The sequence below is a fragment of the Anthonomus grandis genome, chromosome 1 (assembly GCF_022605725.1).
Source record: "Anthonomus grandis grandis chromosome 1, icAntGran1.3, whole genome shotgun sequence".
Taxonomy (NCBI): Eukaryota; Metazoa; Arthropoda; class Insecta; order Coleoptera; family Curculionidae; genus Anthonomus; species Anthonomus grandis.
Window position 1 is genome coordinate 46,704,793 of NC_065546.1, and position 23,759 is coordinate 46,728,551.

Sequence of the window (23,759 nt, forward strand, 5' to 3'; positions counted from 1 at the left end):
CCGTCGCTGAAGCCACAGAGCGAATATAACACAATGCCGCGTGGTTACGACTCTTTGTCAGATGACTGCCCAAGCGACACACTTGGGATTAACCCTTCGGGTTTTTCTTGCCTTTTTTACTTGACTCGATTGTTTGGTCTAAAGAAATTACAAGTTTTGACGAATTATTTGTTTGTCTGATTTTTTTTTTAATCTTTCAAATGTTACTATAAAGCTCTAGAAATTTAAAAAGACAAACTAAGTGTCTTAGTGACATTTAAAAAAAATCATTATTCTTTATATGATGCCAAAGTCTCAAAACAAGTTTTGCTATGAACACTTAATGAACTTTTTAAATTTACTTTTTTTAGTTTGTTTGTTATTTACTATAGTTTTTAGGCTTGTAATTGATTTTATTAACCTCTTAAATATGGGTCTAATAGTGTGGCGACCAGACTGATGAGGGAAGAATATTCCAAATTTGAACGAACATAGGTGAACTTCAGGAGTTTATTGCTAGATATATTCTCAAGTAATGGATTGTCCCTGACATTAAAACCCAGCATTTTATAACTTCTTTTTAAGATATCTTCGAAATGCAAATTAAATGAAGCTGAGCTATCAAAAATGACTAACTTTCTTTTAACAATTGAGTCGATTTTAGTAGAGTCACAGTATCAATTTTGTACTGGTAAGTGACACAGTTTCTTTTTAAAGAGTAGAAAACCACACAGCATTTACAGACAAGTTGTTATTCTTGCACCATTTATTAACTGAGTTAACGGCTGCTTGGAGTTTCTTACAGTCCTCAGTAGTATCAATCCAACAGTATAATTTTATGTATAGTTTAAATAACAGCAAGTCGAAAATAGGGATTGGAAAATTTAATGGGTATAGACTTTTGAGTCTTAAAAATCAAGCCATTGTCAATACATCATACTGAGGTTATATTAGAGTAAAACTTGTTGGTCTATAATAAGATTTTATTTATTCAGATAAGAACTGGAGGAAAATGTCATCAGGAAATTGGTTGATTTGATGTTAGTTTAACTTATTTAAGTATTTAGGTAAGTTAGTCCAGAATAATATAGAAAGTAGTGGCGACAGGATATACCTTGCGGGCCTAAGGCTGGCCCGTAAATGTCAAAAAGTTGAAGTTAAAAATTCAAGATGGTCCGGTTATTAAGATCAAAGCCCTTTTTTTATCTAGAGAAATAATTTTAGATATTTTCCAATATTGGCAGCAGTTTACAAGAAGCATACGCATCACCTGACATAAGAAATACAGGTATTTTATCAGGTGTAACTATAGCTTAGGGCTTAATTTATTTTAAAGCTCTTAATACTTCATTTTCTGTTAAAGATGGGGTATTAATAATATCAAAATATAATAAGTTAATTTCAGTTATCTTTGGTTGGGATGTGCTGATGTATAAGCCATGAAGGAATTGAGCAAAACGGTCTGCTATTTTTTAGGAGTCACATGAAGGTAATTTAGTTGGTTCGATACAATTTTCACCTTCGTTTCAAATTATTTTTAAAGACAAAAACTGTTTTAAAATGTAAATTCGAATGCATAACCTAATTGGATTTTGTACCTTCTTTTTATTAATTTTATTTTTGAGCCATTTGTAACAAGATTATTATTGTTTCTTGTGGGATAGGTGTGACAATCTTCATAAGGGTTTTATAGATTAGGATTTTGCTTAATGTGCAACAAATACTGCATAATAGGCTTAAATGATAAAAGATTAAGATTTTAATATTTATAGGAGTTTCGACCTTAATCTCTAAAACCATTATTGAAGATTATGTAAATCTATTTTCTTTGTTGGACAAATGCCTCTTTAATATATTAGGACTGACCGCAGAATGAAGTTGCTGTAATTTATTATTAGAAAAGAATCCATTTAAGTCACCTGAACCAGATATCTGAATAAATATAGTTTTTTGAGAGATTTTCAAGGTGTTGTTCCCAGATTAATCTATAATCTAAATGTGCGCCCAGAAATTAAGCTTCTACTCCACATTCGGGCAAGGAATCATTATTTTCTTTAAGAGTAGGGTTATTGTTGCGATTTTAAATTGTTTAAAAATAGACGATTTTGCAAAAACCATTGAAATAAGTTTTGTAATTAGGAATATAAATTTTTAGCTTATATAAAAAGTTTTTTTATCAACACATAATTCAGTATTAATTTCTTCTTAATCACATATTTACAATTGTAGGTTTATTTTAGTTAAACCAAGACATGCCTCTAGAGTTTAGATTTGGTATTATGCTAGGCACTTCGCAAAAAGGTAATCAACGTTTAGTTAGGATACGAGCACTATTTTTGGCAGTCTTTCTTGTAAAAGTAGTTTTTGTCATATAAGACAATTTACAAAAAAAAAATACAAATTGAAACCGCTGTGTTGTTTCTTTAAAACATTACAGCTAGGTCATTTGTAAAAATGAGAACCAACGTAGGGCCAAACTATAATAAAGACTGTTTTTTGGAATTTTTTCAGTTGAAATAAACCTATTGATCTCAATCAGAGAGATACGAGTGAAGAAGCCAAATGCCGTCAATATGAAAATTGTAGTTTTTGTAACCGTCGTATGTGTGACGCAATTAAATGCCTTTGTTAGATCTAAAAACGAGGCAAGAGTATCAAAATGTTTTTCAAAGATCGCAAGCGTTTGATAATTTAATTTCTTAAGGTACGTGTATAAACTTTTAACAATATTGGCAGCAGATATATAGACAATAATTGTTGTAGTCATTAATTGAGCTTTTATTCTTGATGAGGGAAAACACCTTTGCATGTTTTAGAACTTTAGATTGAACTATTCTATTTTTTTGTTGCTTAAATACGGTCTGTTATATCAACCGCTACATCAACGTATGTTTTTTATTTAAAATAGAAATTAAGTAGTCTGTACATGTCTGTTGAGATATTTTAAGTTTATTAATACAGTATCATTTTCAGCGGTTGAATAAAAGTGATTAATAAAACTATTTGCGTCTAATTTAATATTTTTTGTTTTTTTTATTAATATGGTTTCACATAACTTATTGAAGATTACTAGATTTTTGTATACATTTATAATTCGCCTTAATTTTTGCAGATCGAATAGATATTCTGTATTTTTTTATATTTTGTTACGATACTTTTTGGCATAGCACTAGGATCTTTTTTATTAAAAAATTTCAAATAATTAAGTCTATTATGCATATATTTAGGATCATGCATATATTTTTGCAAACTTATAGAGTATCATATAAGCATAATCCTAAAGTAATACAGTCGACAGACAAAAGAAAGACAGTACAGAAAAAAAACAATTATTTGAGCTAATGATGGTTAGGTTATTTCTAATATAAGTACACCTTGTAGCAACCAATGAGAATAGGGTTTAGCTCATCTTATACCAACTAGTTCTTATTCAGGCCAAAATATTCTAAATATTACAACGATATTAACAAACAAAATCCGTTGATTAGCATAATCTGTTGACACGTAACCGAAAGATGATAAAAGAAAAATCACAAAAATGTGAGATTTTAAAATTTTGACTTTTACTCTTAAAATCACCTCTCTATTAATGATTAAGGATCGCTCGCTCTATAGGATATTAAAGAGTAAACACGAAAGGGGTCAATCGCGGCCGACCGAAATATATTGCTAACGGTACAGATAAGGGGGTGCGGTTTAAACTCAGGTTTAAGCAAGTTCCGGCTTCGTCCGCAAAACAGGATTATAGATACGAACGACTAGAGATACGGGGGTAAGATACATTTACTGGCGGCTTGTTTGCGGAACAGCCGCCTCTAAAATACCCGCACTCGTTGATAGGAGCTCCACAAAATCGATTGGAGCTAATGGGCGTTTTTAATTGAACCATTTGGAAAGGTGAGGTGTGACATTTAAATGATTGCTTTTGGGTGAGAACTGCTATATTCATAGTGAAAAAATAGTCCATACTGCAGAATAGATTAAGGCAACATGAAAATCTTACACTTTTAAACAAATGACCACGCTATTTACTTTGATTTGAATTATTCTGTTTATAACTTAAATTTTATTATGATTTTTAATTAAGGTAATTAATTATGATTGGTTGTTCGACTCAAGTAGATAAAAATAAACAGTTAGGAGTTTTATTGGCGGTTCAACATAATCAGCATGTAGCATCTAGGTAGGTAAGTATCATCAGCCTTATAAGATAATACCACCCTTATCAGATGCAAGTTCATCAAGAACTCTTGAAAAGAGACTTTAAAAGATGCCTTGAATTTTGTGAGCTTTTGCAAAATATGTATTTGGAGAAACAAAACTTGGTACAAAAATATACTTTTTTCCGACAAAACCACTTGCTTACATTTTGGAGTAAATACCCAGAACTATCGGTACTGGTACGATGTAGATCCACGCAGGAGGAGGACATACACAACTTAATTGAAAAAATAAACGTGTGGGCTGGCATTGTTGATGTCCTAATTATCGAGCCTTTTGAAGAAAATTTAAAAGGTGAAATTTACCTTAGTTTCCTAGAAGAGGAACTTGTTCCACAACCTGCATTTGCCACACCATAGCATCTGGTTTCATCAAAATGATGCTCTCTCCTATTTTGTTGTAGAAGTTTGAATTTATGTTTGCACGACACTTTCTAAGACAGGTCGCTTGGAAGGAGCGGTATTATTGAGTGACCACCAAGATCACCCGATCTAACACCACTAGATTTTTCTGCGGGGATACCTTAAAGAAGAGGTAGGTATTTAAAAGCCAATCGGCAAATCTAGATGATTTACAATAACGCATCCGTTAAGAGATACGTGAATAACGTAATTTGTAGATCGATTAGGCTATTATTGACTAACGGAGGACATTTCGAACATTTGATGAACTAAAATTATTTTTATGCATACGAAGCTTTGTTTTCGATAGAATAAAATATTTTAAAAATTATTTTATTTTTCCTTTTCTTCATGACCTTTTTTATCCATATTTCATATAAATAATGTAACCATACTCTAGCACCGGTAACACCAGACTATCAAAGAATCTAAGACAACACTCAATGCTAAAATCCTTAGTGGATATGACAAATCCCATTTTTTATATGCCTTATTAACCAATTTAGTAATGATATCTGTAAATTCCAGTTTACAGTCTACTATAACATCCAAGTCTTTCTTATGCTTACAGTCTTATAATTGTGCACCACTAATACTCTAAGTATATTTGATTACATTTTTATTAAGAGTTAAAGACACAGAGTAACATTTTTTTCAATAAAATTTTAAGATTCAAATTACAGCCACAACTCTTACTGTTTAAAATTACAGCACAACTCTTTATAAACTATGACAAGCCTCCATCGAACTTATTTCCATATACATTTTAAAGTCATCAGCAAAACATAAGCTCGTTGAATTCCCTACAGAACTTAACATGGCATTTATAGTAATTATAAACAGTGGAGGATCCAAATTGGTGCCGTGGAGGATCCCAGTGGTGCTAGTATACATTAGATTCAGTACCCTTGACTTCAACATATTGCTGCCCATCATTTAAGTAGAAATTAAATAAATTAATTAAAATTTATTTCACATTACTTTTATAGAGGAAATTTACTATCTGACTATGCCTTACTTTATCAAAAGCTTTCTCCATATCAGTATAAACTACATCAACTCCTTTCCTTTTATTAAAAGCATTGTGTGCATATTGGAAAAATGTTATTAAGTTAATTAATATTGATTTTTTTGGTAAAAACCAATGTTGATATTCAAATATACTATACTTTACCTAATCATGTAATTAAATAATATAATTTTACTAACTTTAGACAGGGAATTCAAAATAGTAACAGGTTGATAGTTCACTTTATTCCTGTATGCTTTCTTTACTATTGCAATTATCGTACTTGTACGCCAAGCCTTAGGGTAGATTGAAGTTTGTAACCCGTAAAAAATGTGAGCCGTAAAAATGTGCAAAAGAGGCTTTACTAAGAAATCACGGCAATATTTATTAATATATCCTACAATCCCTCTTTATATTTGTCCCACCAAAATCCAATTTTAGTTTTTCTAAATTTAATTAAGAATCAGTCTTTGGCTTAAATCATTCTAATTACTTTACCATTATAACACACGAAAAATACCTTCTCAACTTGATTTGAATTTCATTAAGAGTTTAACAAAAATTACTTACAGATTGATTAATATCAGGACAGAGGCAGATGCTATTCTAATTTCTACTTTTAAATACCATATAAATTTTTCTAAAAATAGCTTTTTTGAAATTAAATTTTAAATTATTAATTATTTCACATCCCTGTAAGGTATTATTCATATATACCTCAGTTGATAATATGATATGCAACTGATCTACAGGCAATAATCGGTGATCAGCAGATCTTACCAAAAAGCCCCGCAAATGAGGACTTAAATTAAATTACGAGACAGTTTTACCACTAACCAAAATTTTTTATTTTTAATCTCGACACGTGTTTCGCTAATGATGTTAGCATCTTTCGGAGAAGATTAAAACTAAACTGAAACTACTTACAAATCTCCTTATATACTAACGATGTAACTGTCTATCCCTACAAAGTGACCAGTATTTAAAACATGTTCAGCCACGCTTGACTTTTCAACTCTTCCATATTTCACATGAACTACATGTTCTTTAAATCTGACATTAATTGATCTTCTGGTTTGTCCTATGTACATCATAATCATTGCAATAATTTCATTTCATTGGTCTTTATTTTATCTATTGGGTTTCCTAAAAGATTTCGTAACTTGGCCGAACTTTGATAGACCATTCTTAGACCTAAGTCTTTAAAAACTCTATCAAAGCTTCTCGTCAAGATATGATCGTCTGGTATTGCAACAAACGTTTGCTTATTTGCATCTTTTTGAAATGTGGTAGAGTTTTTAAGATTAACTTTAAACCTATGTCTTTTAATAATCTTATCGTCATATCCATTGACCCTAGAAATTGTTTTAATTGTTGCTTTTTCTTTATTAAATCTGCTATTACTTAAAGGAAATGATGTATCAAGAAATGCATGCTAGTCGTTTTATGTTAAAAACAATGGTTAGAGTCACTAGGTATGTATCTAAAAGTATTTGTTTCTTTTCTATAAATATCAAATTCTAACTTATTATTATTTTTGATGACAAGAGTATCTAAGAATGGAAGTTGGTTATTTGTTTCTTGTTCGAAGGTCAATTTAATAGATGGAAAACAGTTATTAAGTTGTTCTACAAAATTATCAATATTGCATTTGCTTTTGTCGATCACAGCAAACACATCATCAACATATTTTAACCAAACTCGTGGGAAGTATTTTTTGCATTTAACTCAAAACGGTTCATAAAGAGCTCTGCTAGGAAAAGAGAGAGGAAATTACGCATGGCTGTACCTTCCAGTTGTTTATAGTATGAGTTGTTGTGACATACAAAGTTTTGTTAATTTAATTATTTCTTAAGGATATTATCAAAACCATTACTTTCCAGAAGTTCAATCAGATATTCCAAAGTTTCTGGTATGGGAATGCCTGGGAACAATGAGGATACATCGAAAGAAACAAGAAATTCGTTTTCACACAGAATTAAATTATTGACTTTTGAAATCACCTGTTGGCTATTTCTTACCAAAAAATATTTGTGTTATTTGTATACTACATCGAGGTATAAATTAGACAACGACAACGTACAAGAATTCTTTTTGATCAAGATTAATTTTTACATACAAATCCTAAAGATCATTATCCAATATATCACATTGTACTGCTACAGATTTGTTATTTAAAGCCAATAAAACATTTCCACCTTGCTTTTTACGATCTCTGTCCTATATTCCTGGTTATAGAAAACCGTTTAACCTCTTTGTCTCTGTTAGTGCAATTACATCACTATCATGATTTAATAAATGCAATTTTAGTACTTCTACTTTGTTTTTAAACCCCAGCAGTTCTGATAGTAAACTTGTAGTTTTTTTTAGATTTTGTCTGTTATGTCGTTTAGGCTCTGAAAATTTAGAGACTTATATTTATTGAGTTTATAATGTTTTTATTATTATTATCGGCAGATACATTAATATTGCAAATTACGATATTCTCTGCCAATTTAATATTGTTATTGCAATTTTACGGTCTAATACGAATTGCATTAGTAGGTAGGTTATTATTTGTATACATATTTTTACATGTACCAATGTTGTATTATTTTTATAGTTAAAGGGTTTCTGTCTAAGAATATCATATAGGGACTTAGAGATATTAATATTTCCTATCTTTCTACCTAATTAATTAGAGATGTTAACACATAGTAAACAATTCTCACTAAATCTATTTACATAATCTAAAAAATTATAATTAAATATATGAATTTTTGTTGTTTGATTATTTTTTGATTTGCTCCAGTAGTAGATAAAAATATAATGTTTGTATGCACATGTTTTTTGATTTTTGTATTAATATTTTTCACTTTTGGATAATTACCACTAAAGAAGTTATCAGTCCTATAACCCACTATTACAAAATCCTTAGCTGTTTAGTCCTTGGTTGGTGCATTAACTTTAAAGTATATTGATTAAGTAAAAGATCCTGGTATCCATTTGGACTCTAAGCTTAATTTTTCTCATCATTTTGATCATATTATATCTGAGGCAAATAGAATGTTGGGCTTTGTATGGTGATTATCATTTTAGTAATATTCCAGTACTTAAATCTCTGTATATATCTCTGGTCAGATCCAATCTTCAGTTTGCTAATGTAATATGATCTTCTAACTACCAAATAAATATCAATAGGATTGTTTAGCACAAATTTGTCAAGATTATGAGATTTGTCCTTTCAATATCAGGTACATTTCTTTTTACTGATCAGACCATATCATATCTGTAAGTAAATCCCTTCTCAAGTAGAAGGGATTACTACGATGTATGTTTTGCTTTTAAAGTTCTACATGGAATATTAATGTGTTTTGATTGCTTTGCTCTCTTCTCAATTCATGTTCCTTCTTACTCAACCCAAATTTATTTAATTCTGTCTCTTATTTAATTAAGTCCCTTTCTGCCGAACAACATATATTCACAGAATCCAGTCAACAAAATTTATGCAACAGTCAACAAGCGCGCAAAAAATCTTAAATTTTTCTGTTGCACATCAAATTTTTTAAAAAAATTCTCTAATTAGAATAATTTTAACTCATAACGAATAGTCTTAAATAAATTAATGTATAAATACTTTTGTTTTCTAAAAATGCTGTAAACGTGAATAAAAGTAAATGAAAATAAATAAATAAAATAAATGGCTACTTTATTCAATGCATGAATTATGTAATTCATAAAATGGTTCGAAAAAGGGCATATGAAAATAGGTATTTTTTTGTAACATATGATATTTTATACTCAAACTAAATATTTAAATAAATAAAACATACTACCTGTATTGAGTATATAATAGATAAAAAAATTGCTGCCTAGCTCTTTCGGCCGTAGACCACCATCAAGGCTTAAGACATTGTCAAAGCAACGACACGAGTTGCCCCGTTATAGCAAAATCAAATTAGGCTTTTCTACTGATTCAGTTGTTGCTTCAGTATTTGGTAAGCAGCAAGATGTATATTAAGTGTTCTGTGTATTGCAAAAAATTTGAATTTTACAATTAAAAGAATAGTTGTGGCAGCTCTTAATAATTTTCCCTATTGTTTAGCTATACCTATCCAAGCCCCCCTATGTTTTGTCTTTTAAAAAATGTCCTGCATTGGCTCCAGGACCAGAAGCGTGTGACCCTGTCTAAGATCCCTAGTATTCATCTTTCTTGCACTATTCCTTCTTTTATACTCTTTTTTGAGTTTAGATACAATGTTATAGTACCCAATAGTACAATTGTTTCAATACTATATTAGCAACCTGTTCTATTATAAATGAGTTCCTATATTGGAACACCTGGCTTGATGTGCCAAAGCACAAGGCCAAAAAACGGGAAAAAAAAGAATAATATAATACAAATTGTTATCAGGGATTTAAATCTGAAGGTTTTATTAGCTGGTTTAAAGTTAAGTATTGTAAATTTCTTCTTTAAATTGTTTAACTGACAACTAAATAACTTGGTCACTGAAATATCAAACTAGATAACTTTTATAAACCAAAAGAAATCACAAAAACTCATTCAAGCCAAATAAAATATTAACCAATATTACATAAAAGAAGAGTAGCCAATAATTATGGCTTATTAAAAATTCATATACCCAATAATGTCTTTTTTGGAGATATCGAGTTCTAGCTCAAAGACTACAAAATGTTAAGGCTATAAGCTGTTCACATAATCTAAAAACTATTAAAACAACAAATATTCCTAATATTATAAGGTAAAACACAACGATTTTACAATTTGGTTTCTAAATTTACATTTTTATATTGGCCTTAATATTGATCCATATAGAAAAAGGGGAAAGAAAGTGCTTATTATACGACGGCTTGCTGAAGAAAATTTGTAAAGAAAGGTGTAATATGCAGTGCGTGATTGAAGTTTATTTATTCAGGCCAAACAAATAGAGTATATGGCACAAATCTGCACATATTTACTCACATGCCAGTAATTATAGAATACTTAAGTAACAGCTTTAACAATATTTTCAAGCATACCAGGTAATTCAATAGAAATTAGGTTTTATTATATTTAATAAGAGTTATTATAAAAGAATAAATTGTAAAGTTCACTATTAATAGTTTGCTATTAAAATATAATTAATAAGATTTTAACTTTTATAACTCTAATCATGGCTTAGTTTTTAATGTAGCTTTTTGCAACTTATAGAATAATCCTTTAAAATTCAAAACTAAAAGTAAAATGCCAGCAGCCTATTTATTCTTAATATAAGTAAGACATATCCAATTAAGTTATGCATGAATTATTAATGTTTGTACGTTAAATGTATATTTTGACTTCCAGTTTTTCTGAAGGCTACTATCTTAAAAACATTGAAACCACATTTATTTATAATATAATACGTTTAAATAAAAAGCGTTTTGTAATTTTGCTCTTTTCAAACTTACATTTTTAAATTGGGCTTAATATTTAATTTATTAAAAAAAAGCTTGTTGCTTATTTGTGATTTCTTGTAAAAGAAAATTTATAAAAAAGCAGTAACAGTGCATGTTTAAAGTTTATTTTATTCACGCTAAACAAACAATATATACTGCACAAATCCACCGATTTTTGCAGTATATATTATTTGTATATTTGTGTTTCCTCGCCATGTCAGTATTTAAATATTTGTATTACAATTTTAACTATATTTATAAGCCCATATGGTAATTTAACGATAATTTAGGTTTAATAAACAGTTATCTATTATAATGATTCGTTTACAGTAATAAGTTTCTTAAAATTAATTTGTTACTAAAACACAACTAATGATATAGGATCTATGACAAACAATTAATGTAAATACCATAATTAAGCTTATGAAATAGTGTTTTACGAATTAGAAGTTCATATATTTAAAAACAAAAAATAAAACTCCAGCATTTAGTTTGTATATTAATTTAACTTTAACGAGTCCAATTAAGTTATGCATAAAGTATTCTAAATCTACATTAAGCTTTTAAGAATATTACTGTTGGGAAACAATCCAACAACACCCATTTCTGTCATCACAATGGATTTGTTCCTATTTTGTTTATATTTACGATTTTAAAGACATCGATCATCGATCCTTAAAAGGTTCACACAGGTTGAAAAGCAATGATTTTCAAGTGGTTACTCTAAAATGGAAATATTTTAAGTATATTAACTCTGAACGGTTGTCGTCGTCAGACTTTTGATTTAGTCGACTCTATTAGGTTTTTGAGATATATTGAGATTTAATATGGTTCTTTGTTTTTACAATGAATGTTCGAACGCACATTAGTAATGCATAATGGCTTACCTTGCTTCGTTAAAGTCGGGCTTGGTAGCGCTACCAGTTTATCGTTCCTTCCATATCAGGCACTCACACTTTAGGTAAAGTTTAATGTAAGTCGTTACAAGTTTAATTTAATTCGTTAAATAATTACTGCAGGAAAATCACCGGCGGTCAATATGTATAAGGCTGTTAGCGGTTAGCTGTTTTACGAAACCTACTTGCAAGTGTGTGTAGGTACTACTGCGCGTACTTCCTTCCAATTTTTGGCAATGCATTTGGCCTGCATTGCGCAACGTCAGTAAGGTTACAAGCCCGCAAAACAATGTGCGTATTTTCGCGGAAAAATGTATTTTAAATAAAATAGTTAATTATTAAAAAACCATCCTATGATTTCCCAATTTAAACATTCCAAAAAATAATTTAAAAAAAAAATAAAAATTTTCAATATTAATTAATCTTGGATTAATATCCATTTACGGTCAATACAAGTTCTACAATAGGTCTCAGTTATTGACACAGTCAGGTTAGGTCACTGTTTCTGAGATGTAGTTTATGAGTCAAGTCAGAAAAAGTAAAAAAATTGCTCAGGAGTTACGTTTATTCCCCTTAATCTTTAAATGCTTATAAGAGTAAGTATGTGATAGAGATAATATGTGAGTCGATCACAGTGACTACACTTTTTCTCACTATACTTTGTCCTATATATTCTATTCCCAGGATGGGTTTCTCCTTTTCTATCTTTCTCTCTGTTTACACCTAGTGCCTAAGTTTATGTCCATAATCCTCAACAACGTGTCTATATCTTTAGTTACTTAGTGACCTAGTGAAGGTCTGTGAATTCATTTGAACCCAGCTGAAATCGATCTTTCCGAGTATAAATGTCTCTAGTTATGAGTTCCGTCCTCGTATATTGATACAAGGTATTTAACTTATTTTGATTAGAGTATAAGCTCCATTGTTCCAAGAAGAAGTGCTTAGAAGCAAAATTCAATGCAAGTAATGTCAAATTAAGTATACTTAAAGACAGTGAGCATCGACTCATACTTTTTCTTTGACAACTTGACTGTGTATTGCAACTTTTGGATTAGTAGTTGGTTATGAAGATTCTAGTGAGAGACACTTTATTAGGGTTAAAGAGTAAAGGGAATAGGGATAACTCGTGAAAATCTTCTAACTTCAACCCAAACTACGAGTCACAACTTGACTCATACACTACACCTCGGCTACCCAACCAAACATTGACCCTGTAACTTTTCAGCGGCCAGTTTTACTTACTAAGTGAAAAGGTGCTCATTAAGTGCATATTTTATCAAAAAGAAATGTGAAAAATAACCTAAGAGCCTAGTAGTTTTTTGAGAATTTATGTTTTATACTTATGGTATTAGTGCATAAAGAGTTACAACGTGTGTTACCACATAATAATCACTTTTTGACCTGTGGGATCGAGCATGTCCATAAAATTTTAAACATAAACAAAATAAGAATAATTCCATCTTGGTGCCAGAAAAGGGTATTGTTGGATGTGCTTAATTTGCATTATTTTTAATTTTTTTCTAGTTCTTAGTTTTATATTGGGTTTTGTATCGATCCTAATAAAAAAATGGAAATAAAGCACTTATTTACGATGTCTTGTCAAAGAAAATTTATAAGTGCGTGCTTAAAGTTTAATTTACTCATAAAACAAGCCAGTACTCGTGTTATTATTTTATTCGCCATATTAGTATTTATATAGTATTTAGGTTTTACTTTACTTAATAATATTTTTACTAATACACAACTAATAATATAAAAACTTATAATGGAAAATAATATTTTTTCGGCAAAGTTTTTTTCTTTGGGAAAAGTAATTTATAGACAAACAACATTAGGCTGTACAGTATTATATTTTATGTATAAATCCCTAATGATAAATATAGGCATATAGAGATATTATAATGGTTAAAGCTAATAGAAATTTCTTTTTATATATCTTATCATTTAAATAGCTTAAGAAATTATTTATACATAAAAGAAATATTCAATTACGCGTTGAAATCTTTACGTTCTTCAAAAAAAACACATAAAATTTATTCACCAAAATGATAAAAAATATTTCCCTTGACCAAAATTTCTTTATTGGAAATAATTATTAGATACCTATTTTCAACACATTTTTTAAAAGCTATGGTCCTTCTACGTTTACTATAAAATAATAACAAAGTTTTTAAACTGTCTTAGAATTGATTTAAAAAAGTCGAGGAATAATAAAGAAATGTATAAAAATAATTAATTTTCTGTTACAAGATCATTTTTAGATCAAGATCGCATTTTTTTTTTTAAGAAACTTTTAATAACCTTTTTTTTAAGTAAAATCTGTATCTGGGCCTTTATTTTGCTCATATTGCATTTATAAGACCATTTCTTGTGCCTGTTAGTAAAAGTAGAACTTTTTTATAACTATTTTTTTGCCTCTATGTGTACTTAACGGGGCTATCTATGCTACTTTCTTATTACCAGTAGTTAGTATTTTATCTTGAGTATATCTGGACAAGTTCTTCGCACTTTTTCAAGGGCCCACTTTTGATTGATAAGGTGTAAAAAGTGTACCAATATTGGCTCTAGTTAAGTGCGTGCTTTACCACTGTGAACCGCTGTATATCATATATTTGTAAAGGATCTGCTCCTAAGCTTAAAAAGTTATTCAAAGTTAAGGATCGTGTTTCCTCTCTAGAGCAACAATTGGATGAGATCATGATTATTTAGATATAAAGAGTAGCAAAACTTTTATCAATCTGCAACAATCTAATCTTGTCGAGTGTGCCGAACATAAAAATATGGATTCTATTCTTACTAAGGTCAACAAGAGAAACCGGAGGGCCAACAACATTATAGTTTACAAAATGCCTGAACTCAATATAGTAAGGAATTTAGGATGACCATGAGAATATCAGGGATTTGTTGGACATATTAAACAAGAAACCTGCTGCTGAAAAGATGATTGATAAAACTACTTCTATTCGGTAAAAAGAGAGAAAATAGATCAAGGCCACTTTAGGTAGTTCTTACTGATTCTAAAATTGCCAAAGAAAAACTATGGGCAAGTAATAGGTCATCCAATAGTAACACTTACAAAATTAAAAAAGTGGGACAATACACAGGACTTTCCTAAGATTTTATTAAATAGATATCTTTGACTATAGAGCAATTTTAAGTTTATAAAAGCCTTTTTAATGCAATTGTTAATATGTTCACGAAATCTTAAGTTAACATTCAATAATACACCAAGATTTTTAGCTACAGCAATAGATTTTATTGTTTTACCATTTTCGTTAATTTTTACAAGGCTTTCATACTTTAAGTCTCTAAATTGAATCCTACCAAAAAGAAGAATGTGACATTTATTTGGATTTAAAGTTAAAAAGTGATCTGTGGAGGCTCTAGCAAGCAGAACAATATCTTAAGAAAAACGTTCGTTAGCTTGTTGAATTTTACTAATGAAACAGCTGTAGTCTCTTCTAAATCCAGATTGAACTGGAGACAAAATAGCAAATTAATCCCTATTGTTTTTTCAAAACTTTCTCTAATACTTAAGATATAGTAGGAAGATTGCTGATAGGTCTAAATTCAAATAATTGACTTAGTGACGGAACTTTAGGTATTGGAAGTAGACTTAAAGATTTCCACCCCTTAGGCTATACAGTAGTTAGCGAGATGCACAACAAAAGAGAGAATAAATGGACAACAGTATAGCAGCATATAGAATTTTATAGAAAATAAAGCCTCCTTAACTTTCTCGAGAGATACAAGTTGAAACTGAAAATTTCCAACTCCTTCCTTTTTATTTTAGATATAAAATGCCAAAGTTATTGACTCTGAAGTAAATATAAGTTTTGAGGGTATATTAAGCCTGCGCAAAACGTTTTTTAGGATTTCACCCTGACACAGTGTGTGATCAAGGTAGCACTTCTTCTCTCAGTTAATAGCTGTTGTAACTTGTTTACGAAGTTGGCGATAGTTTTACCAATTACTTTCTAAATTTTCCCAATTTTCTTCCTTTTATATTTTGAAAGAGCTCTATTTCTTAAAAGCGTAAGATATCTAATATTATCTGTAATCCAAGGACTCTTTTTCATTTCTCCGTTTTGTTATTTTATTTATTACATACGGTTCATGTTTATCGAAGTAAGGAGACAAAATTTAACAACAGTATTTTTGAAAAGGTCGATTTTGTTTACAAAAATTATACAAAATATCCAAATCTCAAAAACCAGTAAAAATAAAATTTTGAACGTTTTTACACGTATTTCTAAGATAATTTAATTAAGCGCCCATTTAAGCATTTTCCAAAAAATGTGTAGCATATTAAAAAAAAAATTAGGAGAGGCCGATTTTATTTTTCCGAAATTTCATAAAATGCCCGAAAATCAGTAAAAAAAAAATTTTAAAATTTTATACATTTTTTTGAAATATTTTAACTATGCACACGTTTTTCAGAAAATTAAAATTTTAGGAAAAAATTTTTTTTTGGAGGAGTCGATTTTTTTTAACATTTCGAAAATGCCTATAACTCAAACACCTGTGAATATAAAATTTTAAAACTTTCCATACATATTTTTGAAGTAATTTAACCGAAAAGCTATTTCAGGGCCATTTCAAAAATTTCCTATAATAATATTTTTTTTTACTTTTATGAAGTATGTTATAGCATAAATAAGCTTTTTTATCCATTTGGTATAATTCTAGATCCATTGTCTTAAACTTTCCACATGTTCCTTTTTTATAAATAGGTTTATTATGAAACATAACGGCAATACTATAACTAAAAATGTCACTGTCATTTATTAAGCCATTGTGACATTTTCATAGCTAAGGAATTTACAAAATAAAAATGTTTAAAATTATCAAATTACATGAAAATAAGTATTTACTTATAAAACGAGGCTACTTAAGTATAGGAATGTGTTATATTAAATTAAAGGCATTTTAACTGTATATTAGAAAATAAAATAAAATATAGGGTGTTTTTAGGTATTTAAAAAAAATAATTTAATATTTAACAATCCTCTATAATGCTGAATTAATATAGGAAGTTTATCAAGATAGCCTCTTAAAGTCATGTCTAAAATTTGAGCTTTTTAGGAATTTAAGAAGCTGTGAAATAAACAATTAGTTATCCCTTGGTTTTTAACAAAAATAGTTAGTAATTAAAAAATACGCAAAATATATTTTTTTGAAAACCGCTAGAGATAGATATAGATAGGTACTATGATTAAAAAAGACTCAAAACAGAACAGGGAATCAAAAAACCTAAAAATAATTCGGGTGTTTAAGAAACCAAATTTATTGCCATTTTCTATATAAGCGGCAATGCTGGAGTACTGAAAATATTTTAGACCGATAGAGCATTGTTTTTAAAAAAATACTACGTCCGATTTTCCATATACGGTTAACGTACCATTGATCATCGATCACCCTGTATATGTTTTATATAATTTGTATTGGTATAAGTACTTAAATAAAAGTAATATTTATTAATTTATTAATAGTCTGTTTAATCGAATTAATCAACGGAGACCAGCCGTTTCTCGTCCGAATCGGATAACTAGCAATTTTTCATTATTTAACCCGGGTTAAGGCTTAAGAAAAAAACAGTTTTCTGTCAGCACAATTGGCATACAAGACGAACGGATTTGTTGCGTGCTCCCGAAATATAAACGAAAATCCTATTGTGCTTCCGCGCGGTTCTTTACTCGCGTGTTCCAAAGCAAGTCAAGTGATTTGATCGTAATAATTATGAAAGGTATTAGAAAGTTTTATTACTTCACGATAAGTAGGTGGTTTCATTACCTAACCTTAGATTTATTGGTTTTTTTATGATTGTTTCATTGACTGGGGTTTTAGGCGCCCTAGCAGCTGCCGTCAGAATGAAATTTCGAAATTATTATTTAGAACTTATTATGCCAAAGAATAAGTTGAATAGCAAATTTTGAGAGCCCTTACTTTTTCCATAAGTGTGAGGGTATAAAAATGTATTTAGTTCATTAATTTATTATTAATATAAGGAATAATCCCATTAAAAAAAAGAATAATACAACATAATTATTCATTTAAAACCTAAGGACAATATTAAACTATTTAGTAAAAAAAAGCTTAATAAAAAATAATAATTTCCATAATTTGATACCTAAACTGAGACTGGCATTACTTTGCCTAAAATGTTTATTTCACCTAAGTTTAACAATCTTAGAGTCTTCTCAATTGTAGAGTGATTAATTAGAGCCACAAAAAGGCAGTGAAAACAACCGATTATGTCTGAGGTTTCTAGTTGGCATATTAAATTCTTATGACCATATAACAACTTAAATATGAATATAAGATTTAAATATAAACGTCTTTATTTTAAAGTTTTTGGATTAAGCGTCTACACAGCATAGTCACTACACAGTATAATAATAATAATTATAATAATGTGTCTTTATTATAATTTATAAAGTAAATTATAAAGAGCAAAGTTGAAGCATGCTTCCAATCTTAACCATATAACTATAAATACTACTATACACACCCTCTATATTTCTGCCCCTATATGAAATTTAAAAATTTCCAAAGACACAAGTTTATTTTTCAGGGATCCCAAGTTTATTTTTTAGGAAACCCTTTCTTACATTTTGAAAAACTTCTGCCTGGATTTCTCCACACGCAGCTATAATTCTTCTTTTTAAATCATCCAAATTACTAGGTTGTGTTTTAAAAACAATTGAGTTTAAATGCCCCCATAAAAAAATCTAAAGGTGATAAATCGGGTGATCATGATGGACATTTAATTGCTCCCCGTCGACCAATTCATAATCTGTAAAATATTTCGGTTTTCGTTTATAAAATTATTCATTATTTCACAAAAGTCAATTCTTTTATCAAAATCGTCAACAAAAGGCTGTTGAAGAATTTGCATTTTATACATATGAATTGTTAAAAGCTAGTCGATTCTTACGTAGTCTTATGCTAAACAGCAAACTTACCAGGTTAAATGTTGACCGTGTGATTAATTATTAAATAATTGAAAATTGGATAAAGTTTCATGAACGTGAGAGTAAAAGACATCAAAATACCGTTAAAGAAATGAAATGCCAGCAGTAAAACTTATGAAATGCATGAATACAATTTTATAATTTGCATAAAGTTTTTGAAATAACATTAAAAAAATACTTCAAATGTAAATTTTAAATCATACGACACAATCCAAAATTACCTTAACTTCTTTAAAAACATTTAAACCAAAATATTTAACTTATTTTAAAATCATAAAAAAATATAAAATAAGATACTTTTTTTTCTCGTTTTTTAATACTGGTTTATTTGTTTTAGCCATGCCAACGAAACAAATCGATAGAATAGAAATATTTGACTCCAAAATTCATAGTTTGGAGACAGAAAGCTTGGGTTTATGCGAAATCCAAGCCCTGGTGTTTAACAACAATAAACTTCAATACATATCAGATCGAGTATTTAGGTAAGTCTTGTTCATTTATTCATATTTTCTTAAATTAGCCCTTCATTAAATATTTATTTATAGTTGGACATTTTTCAGTAAGCACACTTTTTTTTATTTGATCCTAAGGTTTTTATTATTTTCTTTTGATATTTTCTTTTTAATATCTCAAACATTCTGTTTAACTTATTTTTTCTAATATATCATATTTTCTACATCTTCTTTTTTTCATAATGTGATTCATACTGCATAACAGTAATCCATCATTACACTTATTAAAAACCCTGATTTAAATATTTTTTTTTGTACAAAGTTTCTGTAAATCTACACTTAACTCTTAAAAATGTACCCATAGAAAATGAAAGATAAAACCAAAATTCCTATGCATCTCAAAACAATGATAAGCTATTAATCAAAACTATTGTCACTAACTGGTGCTCATTAAAGCAAAAAAAAAACATTGAATCCCACAAACCACTGCGAATCAATAATCCAATGAACGGGAACTCAAATCAATCGAATAATGCGATAGAAATTTCTAATTATAATTTCTGAACCGACCCATGATAATTGTAACTATAAATTATTTAGTGAAAACAGTGGAATTTCCGAAGGGTCACTTTCCGTTAATAATAAACCAGGAGGGAGGAGGTGGTTTTAAAAGCGAATTTCCATTATTGTGGTTGATTTTCTATTTTGAGGTTTATTAGGTATTTTAAGTGTGCATTTTAGTCAAAACATTTATGAATAAATAATAGGTAGTTTTATTAAAAAAACTGAAAGAAAGGTTAAAGAAGTAAGATTTTATTAATATTTGAAAATCACTAAAAAGTTATCATGTTTTTCGCAGCAGTGATTTTATGATAATTTTGGTTTTAATAGTGATTTCAAGAGTCTTGATGATAAGATATACAATCGGAGTTGACTAGTCTGCAACGGGTTTCGGAAATTTTAATCAATTTAAGTGGTATAAACGTTCGAAAAATTAAAACTCTTGGCGTTACCAGGTTTTTTCAACCATTTGTGCTAAACAGAGAAAAGGGCAGTTTTTCCAAAGATTCCGACCTACATCGTCCACTGTCATTGGGATTTTCTTATACTAAGGTGCATTATCGATTCTCCACATATTAGAGATGCTACAACATATTAAGACGCAGATACTTTATATGAGCAATTAACTGAAATCGTATAGTATCCGAGTTCTGGAGCAGGCAATAGCACTCGCATCTGTGAAATGAAAGAAACTTTTCCTAAAAACCTTGAGACTTTAGTGTCTGCAATAGTCAACGAAGTACTCGATCATGTAACTAATATTAACTACGTATATTGCATTAAAAAACGATCCGATGTCAAACACCGTGCAGTAATATTTGACTTTATAATGAAACCAGGTATATTCCTCCTAACAAAAAATTAAATAACAACATACATAATCTATGAAGACCTAACTAGCAATAAGTATCAATTGCTACCAGCAGAAAGATCTATTTGCAGAAGCAAAATAGGTACGGTTAGACTAAATTTCTTGTTTACATTAAACACCTCCAATTTATGACTTCTTATTCTTAGCTTCCCGTTCTTCAACTTTTGGCACATGTTTGCATCGTGGTTGGCAAGGGGTCTCCTGAATAAAAGTTTGCAATATTTACCCGACCTAAGTTTAATGTTTGTTAAGTTGTACTGTTGGAATTTCTCTAACCATCCTGAGACTTGTTCTTCTGGTTGTCTCATCTGCAACAGCCATTTTAGGGCTCCATGGTCTGTCTAAATCAGAAACTCTTATCCATATAAGTATTTGTGAAAATGGTCCTCATGATGCAAACATTTCTTTCTGGCATTGACAACACTCTGCTAAAATACTCGATGACTGTTTCCTTGCTACTCTGGACTTGTGATACCACAGCTCCATTACCAATACTGCTCTGTATCCACAATAAACTTTTCTTGTTTTTGAGACTGGAATATAAGTGGGCGGCCATAACGAAGCACCGCCCATCGCACCTCACTTAGCATTGTACCTTAGCATCAATGTGCTAAGCAAATGTTACTATTAAATTCAATGCGTGCGGCCATACCGGCGCAGCGCCCCTCGCTTCGCATTGCCCTTGTACCTAGGCGCATCGCACAGTGAATTGAGCAGATTGAGCTTAGTATTTTTCGGAGCCTCGCACATGGTCGTTCGCTTTGTTTTTGAAATTATTAGCGGGATGGATAAGGATAAATTAATTACCAGTGTGTTTACCAGGGAGGCGATCTGAAACAAAAGTAGTAGAAATCATCATAATTCGATATTATTATCGAAGTTGTGGAAAGAGGTGGCTGTGGAAACTTTTAAAAAGAATCTGTTAGAAATGCCATTGAAGCGTTCAGGGGATGGAGTTAAAGACAATGACAGTGAACATTCGGATTGGCCATATTTTCAGTCACTCCTCTTTTTAAAAGATCAGTGTTTACCTAGACAATCTACAGGAAATTTTGATACAATTGAAACTGAGACTTTTGAACAAACTGAGGTGGACTACGTAGCAAACAGCACATACGAATTTACCAGCGAGGTAGAATCACAGTCCACCACACCCTATTCGGCAGAAATTTCTCGCTCACCGACTCCAGTTTCTTCTTTAGCTACTCCATTACTCAAAAAGATGAAAATCCAAAAAGTAGGAAAAAGAACTGATACAATCGGAGAAGGTTTATTAAAGGCGGAACAAAAAAAACTTGTTTACTTAAAAAAAGGAGGAAAATCGGTCCAAAAAGGAAATAGATGAAGACCAATCATTTTTTAATAGTTTACTTCCGTATGTAAGAGTATTGAACCCTAGGCAAAAAATAAAGTTTCGCATAGCAATTATGAAATTACCAATAGGCCACATTCTTCGCAAAGATTCACTCCTGTTCAGCATCATGTTGATGAAAATTCTGAACGGAGCATTCAGTTATTAAGCAATGAGGTTCCTCCTGGAACCTCATTTACGTTACACACTTTGTCAAGATCTACTCCTGTTCGTCATATTCAGAAAAAGTCTCAACAGAAGATGCAGTTATTAAACATTGATGTTTCTTCTGGACCATCATCTACTTTATATACCTTGCAAAGATCTACTCCCGCTCAAAATGTCCATGAAAATTCTCAACGGAACACTCAGTCATTAAATAATTTAATTCTTCTTGGACCATCACCTACGACATCTACTTTATTGACATCGTTACCTCGGTATTTACATAAAAACTCTGAGCAGAACATGCAGTTATCCAACAACGAAATTTCTGGACATACTTGGCATAGGTCTACTTCTACTCAGTCCTATCATCATAGTTCCGAACGGAACATCATTCCCGATAATCACCATCAACGTGACATCTCGTCCCAGCAATGCGCTTCACCCTTTTCTACCAATAACGCAAATTGGGGTGAATAGAAATATCAAAGTGGAAAGAAAAAATATATAAATAATATGAAGTAAAATATAATGTTTAAAGTTTTTGCTAGTAGCAATGTTATTACTAATAAAACATTTTATAAAACTTACCGCAGTGTTAGCATTAACCTTTCTTCAACTACTATTGGTTGAGCATGACAGTTCTTCCAAGATAGGTTTACTTTATTCTCTATTTTACTTAAGACATAATCAAATGTCTTAATATTCATTCGCATATATGCGAGGCAGGGGCGATACTATGGTATAGGCTTAGGGCGGTGCGCCGTTGTTGACGTACCCTAAGAAGCTTTTAGCAAGATCGCACTCTCTGTTCTACTGAAATCTAGATTTATGTTCTGTCAACCTAGGCAAGGACGCAGCAATATTAACAAATCCTTCGACAAACCTTCGGTAGTATGTGAAAGGTTTAAGAAAACTTCTTAACTCATGTTTATGTCGCGGCCAGCCTATTCGGCTTTAAATTTTTTTCGGTTCAGTTTGTATTCCTTCTTTGTATACCACATAGCTAAGAAAATTAGCTTTCTGTTGAAAAAGCGAGCACTTCTTTGCTGGTACAATTTAAGCTGGACTTTCTAAGTTTTCTTAAAGACTGCTTTTAGGTTTTCCATGTGTTCATCAAAAGTTTGTCCTGTTACGAGAATATCGTCAAGGTAAACAAGGCATGTCTTCCATGCAAGTCCTCTTAGTATACGAGTAAATTCCATTAACCTCTTAAACGTGGGAACATTACCTCAGATCAAATGCCAAACATTGAAATAACAGAGGCTATTTCCAGTAGAAAACGCAGTTTTCTCCTTGTCTTCTTTCTCAATGTCCACTTGCCAATATCGACTTTAGATCGAATGTCGAAAACCAGCTTGAACCGGCAAGAGTCAAAAGCGTATCTTCAGTTCTAGAAAGTGTGCAGCTATCTTTCTTGACAAAGAATCTTTTGATTGATTGTTGATCCATGTTCTTTCG

General features: G+C 30.4%; 1 protein-coding gene across 2 annotated transcripts in view; it reads left to right on the forward strand.

The window, feature by feature from the left end:
* The window catches only part of LOC126736162 (chaoptin-like), a 186,026-nt gene that overhangs the window by 131,499 nt on the left and 30,768 nt on the right, over nucleotides 1-23,759 (forward strand). For both annotated transcript variants that reach the window (XM_050440393.1, XM_050440399.1), the window contains exon 3: nucleotides 19,236-19,380. In XM_050440393.1, coding sequence (XP_050296350.1) covers nucleotides 19,236-19,380 — 145 coding nt within the window. The remainder of the gene's footprint in view (nucleotides 1-19,235; nucleotides 19,381-23,759) is intronic.